Source organism: the organism of the source record quoted next, unplaced genomic scaffold (assembly GCF_019419815.1).
Source record: "Pyrus x bretschneideri cultivar Hongxiangsu unplaced genomic scaffold, Pyrus_bretschneideri_v1 Contig38, whole genome shotgun sequence".
NCBI lineage: Eukaryota > Viridiplantae > Streptophyta > Magnoliopsida > Rosales > Rosaceae > Pyrus > Pyrus x bretschneideri.
Genome location: NW_025999701.1, coordinates 1369473 through 1378057, shown reverse-complemented (window position 1 = coordinate 1378057; position 8585 = coordinate 1369473). Strand labels below are relative to the sequence as shown.

The 8585-nt window shown below is 37.8% G+C and overlaps 1 protein-coding gene across 1 annotated transcript; it reads left to right on the top strand.

Moving 5' to 3' along the window:
* The first annotated feature begins 4599 nt into the window (after positions 1-4599).
* LOC103946584 (polycomb group protein FIE1) lies at positions 4600-8575 on the top strand. The gene is made up of 13 exons (XM_009357310.3): positions 4600-4850; positions 5323-5388; positions 5534-5656; positions 5833-5913; positions 5994-6086; positions 6246-6321; positions 6482-6561; positions 6636-6707; positions 7150-7209; positions 7597-7693; positions 7857-7920; positions 8017-8076; positions 8215-8575. The coding sequence occupies exons 1-13, from the start codon at positions 4671-4673 to the stop codon at positions 8276-8278; spliced, it is 1116 nt and encodes a 371-aa protein (XP_009355585.2). The 5' UTR covers positions 4600-4670; the 3' UTR covers positions 8279-8575.
* Positions 8576-8585: the final 10 nt, after the last annotated feature.

Here is an 8585-nt window from a genome sequence, read left to right as displayed (position 1 = left end):
AGTGTCTGTAACTCTTTCTCCCACCGAATGATCTTGCTTTGGTTCACTATCTCTCACCTTTCTCTGCCTCACCTCTAACTTTCTCTCTCTCAACATTATTATTCCAAAATGATCTTTGTTTTTGTGACACTTTCATACTTTTGTTAGTTTTTCCGTCAAGAGTTCAGTTAACTTAACCGCTGATGTGACTCCTTGACTAAACGATGATTGTGCATCTATGTGGCATTATGGTTGCAAATGGACAATTTAAAAAAAAACATAAATAAATAAACAACATAAAAAATTAAAAAACCAAAAATATTTTTCGCACGGGCTTGGCTTCCATTCCAGCCCTACCCGCCTTATCTTTATACAATTGCTTGAGCAGGGCAACTCCCTCAATACCATATTCCACCAACTTTCTCAAGTAGGCCATATGTAAGGAATCACCAACAAGTTCGGGCTTCCGGCCGACAAACCATCATCCATGGAACCCTTTGTCCTCGACTTAACCCATTCGGTTTTTCCTCCCCCGAACCCTTTTTCAGTGTTTTCACCAACACCATCGTCCAAACCCTCAAAACCTTCCTCTAAAACCTTGCAAACCCTCCATGGCAAAAGCTGCAGTTACCAGAGCCAAGCCACCGTATCCAGAAAAAGATGCAATTGCAGCAGCGTGCATTCTTCGAGGTTTATTGGTACATGGTATTACAGAGACGGGTTTCAAGCCCATGAGCCTATAACCATATGTTGTGATAATCAAGTAGCATGAAAGATAGCCAATAATCCGGTACAATATGAGTGGATTAAATATGTTGAAGTGAATCGACATTTTATTAAGGAGAAGTTGGATGTTCAGTAAGTAGACATTCATATTTTGGGGTAGAACATCTTCATATGTTTAATACATGTTCGTAAAAGTGTTTCTTGACTCACTTGACAAGTTGGGCTTATGAGGGATCTACGCACCAAATTACGGGTAAGTGTTAGCATGAGTCAATGTACCATAGGGACTCAATATATGCTAGCTTAAGTCAATGTACCTAAAATAGAGATTCAATGTATCAGACATTCTTGTATATATATATATATACATGTATGTATGTATGTATGTATGTATGTATGTATTTATATAATTGCTTGAGCTGGGCAACTCCCCCAATACCCATTTCCACCGGCATTCTCAAGCCCCATGCTAGGAATCACCAACAAGTCCAGGTTTTTGGCCAACAAACCACTGTCCATGGAACCCTTTGTTGATGACTCAACCTATCCAACTTCTCCTCCCTCGAGTCCTTTTGCAGCGTTTTCACCAACACCACCATCTAAACCCTTAAAACCTAGTGATCATCCATAACAAAAGCTGAAGTTGCTAGGGCAGAGCCGCCATCGCTGGGAAAAGTCATTGTAGCATCTTGCATTCTTGGAGGCTTATTGGGACATGGTATGACGGAGATAGGTTTCAAGCCCAATGAGCCTATGCTTTTATGTTGTGATAATTAAGCAGCACGAAAGATAGCCAATATCTGGTACAATATGATAGAATAAACATGTTAAAGTGGATCTTCATTTTATGGAGGAGAAGTTGGATATTCAGTTAGCAAACATTCCATACATGGGGACAGAACAACAACATATGTTTTAATACATGTGGTGTCTGCGAAAGTGTTTCATGACTCACTTGACAAGTTAGTCTTCGGAAACATCTACGAACCATCTTGAGGGTGAGTGTTGGCGTGAGTCAATGTATGTTGGCGCAAGTCAATGTACAATAGGGATTGATGTATGCAAACTTGAGTAAATGTCCCTAGAATAAAGATTCAATGTTCTCATAAACAGTAAAGGAACATTGTGTTGCAGTGTTCGAACCCAAATGCAAAAATCATGAGTTGCAAAAGGTGTGAAGCATAGGAGGCACGTGAGTGATTAAAAAAAAAAAAAAAAAAAAAATTGAACCAGAAAACAAACACTGCAACAAAACATCTAAATCTGATAAAACTAGAATCAGAAAACAGACATTGCATTGCAATGTCTAAATCCATGTTGACCTGTTCCAAAATATAAAAAATATGAGAAAAGGGTATCATTTAAAGTGGGTGCCAGCTGTAATGATAGATTAATTTTTGTTTATCTTAAATGCATTTAAGTATCCCAATACATAATTGACCTATTTACAATTAATATAAATATTATTGATATATTATTAATATTGTAACTTTTTATTGATTCTTTACCAAATCACCCTTTAAATCTACATAAAATATTTTTTTTTCTAAATAAATAGTATTATTTACAGGTGAGAGAGTGGCTAAGCCTCACAATGTGCTAACAATAATGTGGAATCAAACTTAATACCTCTCATTTACTAAGTGACACATAAAATAACTAGGGTTAATCTCAGTTTATTACCCTCAAGTTTTTCGGTTTTCAACATTTGGTACATCAAGTTTTTTTCATCCTAGAGTGGTACCTGAAGTCAAAATTTTGGGACAGTTTCATACATTCGTTAAGGTTACTGTTAATTCAACCGTTAACTGATGACGTGGTGCCAACACCACGTGTCAATCTGGGCCCACTTTAACATTAAAAAATTAAAAAAAAATTATCACATAAAAAAAACCCCCTTTTGTTACTTCGATCCACCCCTCATTCCCTTCCCAATCCCTTCATCCCTTATACCCTCCACGCCCCACCCATCATCTTGAGTTATGGAACTTTGAGCTAGATGGATCATTGTCTGTGCAAAACCCTATAAAATTACCTTATCTTCTGTCTTTGTTATGGGGAAGATGGATCATCGAGCACGAACTGTAGAAAAATGCAATTGCAATTGAGCCTTCCCCCTTGTAAAATCACCACCGCGAGCATCCAATGAACCAAACCCACATTTCCTCGTCGCCGACACTAACAGATTTGCGGTCACATTTGAGGGCGAGCTTGGTGACGATGTCGCAGCGAGAAAAGGGATGATGGGTTTTAGCAGTGCGGTAGAGGGCAAGCGAATTGGGAGGTGGGTTTTGCTCGGTGATCGAAATGGATCCTGACCCGGGTCAGTACGAGTCCGTTGAAAGACACGATTGAAGATGGAAGCGTTGGAGGGTAAGCCGCAGTTGATGAGGTAGTAGTCTGAGGAAGTGAAAGAGGCTGTGGTGTGGGGAAGAGAGAAGAGAATTAGAGAGAGAAAGTGGAGATCGAGACCCATGAAGCTCCCACCCAACTCATGAATAGGCTCTGATTTTTGTAGGGACTTTTAGCCAGTGTTCTAAAAATCAGCCTAGGCAGTGGGTGGTAGCCAACTGTTCCGATTAAGGTCAAATCATTTGATAAGTCGGAAAACCCATTCAATGGCATCTAAGCGAGGATCTAAGCGAGCTAGGCGAAGCAGGCGGGGTTGGGCGGCTGGGAGATTTGCCTAGGCAATTGAGTTTGTCTGAAAAAGAATTGCATCCAGAATGAAAAGCATGAAGTCTGGTGGCCACCGACAAGAAGATGCATTAGCAGGAGCAGCGGGTGAAAAGATGAAGATGATGAATAGTTTAAATGACCTGTATTACACGTCTTCGTTTACTGTAGCCTATTTAAGTGGGTCCACAACTTTTCATTTTCCAAAGCTAAATGGACTTTTAAATTTAATGGCCCTCTTGACCCAACCAAAAACGTCCAAAACAACAATATAACAAAAGAAAGTTAATGGGCTTTTTCATTTCTAGTTTTTTATTAGACTTAGTGGACCTACATTAAGTTTTTAATTTTTGAAAATTTCAAGTATAAGAATGTAATTATTCATATGTTTTATAGTAACTTTAATAAAAATAAAGAAATATTATATGTGATGTCATCCAATACTAGTATGGGTTTTTTTCTAAGTAAAAATGGACACTATTTATATGAGATATAATAATTTACTCAAATCCACCTAACCCGCCTAATTCCCGCCTAGCCGCATAGGCGCTAGACCCCAGCTCACCGCCTGACTAACGTCTATCGTCTTAGAATCTTACTTTTAGCACACTGATTGGTGTTGCAGAGGTGCTAGGAGATACAACTTGTGCATATTTTGGAGGAGGAAGAAGGGGTGGGGGAGGACAACAGCGAAGAAGTGGAAGAAGAGAAGAGCTCAGTGGGTTTCTCAACAATGGCGGTGGTGTTGCCATCGTTGTCCTCCAAGAAGAACAACATAAGCAAATCTGTCCCCCAAGATGGCTGAGACAGAGGAAAAACCTAGAACGTTTCCTTCCAAATCCAAAGTTGTAGTTTTTAGCTTTTTAATTTTTTTAATTCTTTAATATCCACGTGGGCCCAACTTGACACATGACGCCAAGTCACTGTTCACGTGAGCATCACATCACCAGTTAATGGTTGACTTAAGAGCAACCTTAACAGATGTATGAAACTGTCTCAAAATTTTGACTTCAAGTATCACTCTGAGATGAAAAAAATTTAATATACCAAATGTTGAAAACTGAAAAACTTAAAAGTAGTAAACTAACTCAAATAACTATTAATTTATTCAATTTGACGGTACTTAGAAATTCATAAATCACTTTAAATCACTTTTCTTTTGATAATTATTAACTTTTTGGTAAATAATTAAAGCTCGAACTATTACACGATGTAGTCTTTGTCATGTTTAAACAGAAATTCCGTTGTTTGGGAAGAGGTTAGGTCTGTCGGTATCCTGCGCTGCAGACATGGCGGCAAAGTTCGCTTTAGGGTCGGAACCGGTGGTGGGTTCGCTCGCACCCTCGAAGAAGAAAGAGTACAGAGTCACCAACAGGCTCCAAGAGGGCAAGCGGCCCCTATACGCCATCGTTTTCAACTTCATCGACTCTCGCTACTTCAACGTCTTCGCCACAGTCGGTGGCAATCGGGTTCGTTACTCTTCCGTTCTAATTCCGGGATTGTTAGTTGGATTTTCCTGCGTTTTCTCTGCAACTAAACATGGGTTTTATACTTTTATGGCTGAAAATTCAGTAAATTTTTTTGTTTCTTGTAATTTGGTTTACTGGGTTTTGCTAGATTGAGTGGATTAGTAATTTATTTGTACATGGTCGTTATATGGACTAAATTTAGTGTTCCGGGAATCCGAGTAAAACAAAACAAGGCATCATCTTTAACATTAACAGCATTGGATTACAATGCGGCTGGGTAGTGGTGAATTATGGTTGTTCTGAGCTGGTACTGTGTAGTTCATTACTCCGTTTTCAAATAAACAACGTGAATTTGTTCCCCGAAGTGTTCATCTGTGTAAAAAAAATTATCCGAGAGAGACAAAATGCAAGGTTCTCTTTCCACTATTTGTTGTGAAGTGTTGTGATTGTTATATTGTTCTTTTTGTTTCAGGTGACTGTATACCAATGCCTAGAAGGGGGAGTGATCGCTGTGTTGCAGTCCTACATTGATGAAGATGTAAGTAAAGACAGCCATCATTCCATCATTGATCAAATGGATTAATGTTCTTTTCTCGGTCATTTATCAAACAGTTAAGCATCCATTTGTTAATGTTTAGAACTTTTTGCGGATATGTGATTTTCATGTGCTTTGTGTAGATCAGAAGGATGAGTCTTTTTACACTGTGAGCTGGGCATGCAATAGTGATGGATCACCATTGCTTGTGGCTGGAGGAATTAATGGTATAATGCGTGTCATCGATTGTGGCAGTGAGAAGATAGACAAGGTATCTTAGTACTCCTGTACTTTATAATGGTGCTTTTAACTATACTTAGCATACAATTAGGATGAAAGTGTACGTCTGAAATCTTTGAAATTTTAGAAGTGCTTGAGTGGCAATGAAAATATATGATTTTCTTTCTTTGCATCTTTTTTCTCCCTAATGTACTCATCTATGTGCAGAGTTTTGTTGGCCATGGGGACTCAATAAATGAGATCAGGACACAACCGTTGAAGTCATCACTTGTGGTGTCAGCAAGCAAAGTGAACATGATAACCTTTTCCTTTTCTCTTCTTTTAAGATGTTTGTTGTTTATTTTATTAGTAATTTTAGAAATTTCCAGGATGAGTCAGTTCGGCTATGGAATGTTCAGACTGGAATATGCATTTTGATATTTGCTGGAGCAGGGGGTCACCGCAATGAAGTCCTAAGTGTGGTAAGCATATCAGACAGGGAGTTATATCCTGCCACCTTTCCATGAAATCTTTTAAAATATAAATTTATTGTTTTCTTTTTTCTTTTTGTTGTGAAGTTTTGATAAAAGAAAACGACTGAGAGCTAGTCATGTTTACCTTGTTCTTCATGGTTTTGATAGGACTTTCATCCTTCTGACATATATCGTATTGCGAGTTGTGGCATGGACAACACTGTTAAGATCTGGTCAATGAAGGGTAGGACTACATGGTTTTGCTCCATATGACAATTTACATTTGGATTTAGTAAACCATAGTTATGTAACTATATGGCATGGATCACAATGGTTAGTTCTAATTTCTTATGAAAACAGAGTGTTATTTCTAATTTCATTTCTTATACATTGCTTTGTTTTAGAGTTCTGGACATATGTAGAGAAATCTTTCACATGGACAGATCTTCCTTCAAAATTTCCTACAAAATATGTGCAATTTCCTGTAAGTACCTGTTCTTTGTGTTACAGATTAGCATTTTCATTCTCCTATTGTCTGAGATTTCTTTAAACTTTCAGGTATTCATAGCTTCCATTCATACAAACTATGTTGACTGCAATAGGTGGCTTGGTGATTTTCTCCTCTCAAAGGTGAATAACAATTTCATCCCTATTTTCATTCTTTTCCATATAAAATCTGAAGGTTGTTTGGGAATGGAAAATGTAAACATTGTATAGGATGCAAAATCTTTATACATCAAATCGTTTGTTTCGTTTACTAATTGGCAAAAACTTAAATCAGCACAATCAGCTGGTTCGAATGAGTTAATGAGAAACACATCAATTCCGGAAAAGTTGATTTATCTGTTTGTGGCATCAACCTCTGCATAGCTTATTGGATCACCTAAAAGCAAGATTTAGTTTAATAGCTGTTTAGTATAACATGCATGGAGTGCTTAATTGTGTCTATATATTAATATTAACAAATAAATTTCAGATATGAGTAGCTTGAATTGCTTTTAGATACCTGTTGTAGCTGAATTCCGTAGATTCTCTAATGATTACATTAATAGATTATTCTGTGAATTTCCAGAGTGTTGACAATGAAATTGTGCTGTGGGAACCAAAAATGAAGGAACAGTCTCCTGGGGAGGTTAGAACTTCTTGCTCCTCTTGTTTTTAAATGTTAAGGGCCAATTGGTAACATTTTTTTTTTCTGTGTTTTCCTTTAAATTAAAGAAATAGAGGAACTGTATAGACGACAGAGAGGTCACAAAGGTGAGGAAGAAATGAGGTGGAATATATAAAACTAACACTAAACACTAAAGCATTCTAAAACTAAATAGTCACCTCTTATCATCTGGCTACTCACTTTCCTTTATTTTTCTAATTAAAAACAAAAAAGTTACCAAGAAATGCCCACTTTTCTTGGTGTTTACTGCCTGTTCCATGAATTATTGCTGATTTTAGTTGACTCTGTAGAATTCCAGTTGTTTACTTTATGGTGGCCTAAAATGTTATTTGGCTGCTTTCTGGTTAGGGCACTGTTGACATCCTTCAAAAATACCCGGTTCCGGAGTGTGATATTTGGTTCATCAAGTTTTCCTGTGATTTCCATTACAATGCAGCTGCTATAGGTACTGCATACCACACAAGGAATTTCTTCAACAGTTGTAATTGCACCAGTTGATATAATTCTTCGTTCTTTCAAAATCTAAGGGACCATGTAACTTTAGATGTTCCAACTGTTGCACAACTATGTGTTGACTTCTTAGCGCTCTATTGTTTTCTTTCTTGCAGGGAATAGAGAAGGAAAGATTTTCATTTGGGAACTACAATCCAGCCCTCCTGTTCTTATTGCAAAGTTAGTTCGGGTTTCTGTTTACCAAAACTACATGCTGAAGAAAGTCGTAACCTTGAAATGTAAACCACTAATGACAACCCTGCACCGTTTTTTCAGGTTGTTACATCCTCAATCAAAATCTCCGATTAGGCAGACTGCTACGTCTTTTGATGGAAGGTGATTCATGCATAGTTTATTTCTCATTGTTTTAACTATGTATTATCTTTTATTTGACATTAATCTTTACATGACCTTGTAATTGCCATATCCCGCGATAACCAGAGTGTTTCCTCGTTGCATTATTATCTTTTGCAGCACCATTCTAAGCTGCTGTGAGGACGGAACTATTTGGCGTTGGGATGCCATGGAAAGTTCTTAAAGCTCATCCAAGTTGGTTTGTTGCCACTACTTTAGAAAAATGCTTATTGCAGTTCAATTGGGACACCTTTGGTTGATTGTAGCAATGCATTTGGTGGCATTCATGATAGAGCAACACTAGTGATATGTACTATGTGACCCAAAGTTAGAGCACGGACAATCATACTGCGACGAACCTTTGTTGTGTAACATATGCGAGGTAGATGTCAAATTTTCCGTAAGTTTAAGCCAAATGTTTACAAGGTGTTTGTAACTCGCGTGGCTAAAAACATGTAATGCTGAAGACAAGTTCGAGTCACTGCCAAACA

Excerpts from the sequence above, each read along its gene's own strand:
- LOC103946584 (XM_009357310.3), top strand. The coding sequence starts at position 4,671 with ATGGCGGCAAAGTTCGCTTTAGGGTCGGAACCGGTGGTGGGTTCGCTC. Across the intron at positions 6,087-6,245 it reads GCAATGAAGTCCTAAGTGTG|GACTTTCATCCTTCTGACAT; the intron begins GTAAGCATATCA and ends TGGTTTTGATAG. Across the intron at positions 8,077-8,214 it reads GCTACGTCTTTTGATGGAAG|CACCATTCTAAGCTGCTGTG; the intron begins GTGATTCATGCA and ends TATCTTTTGCAG.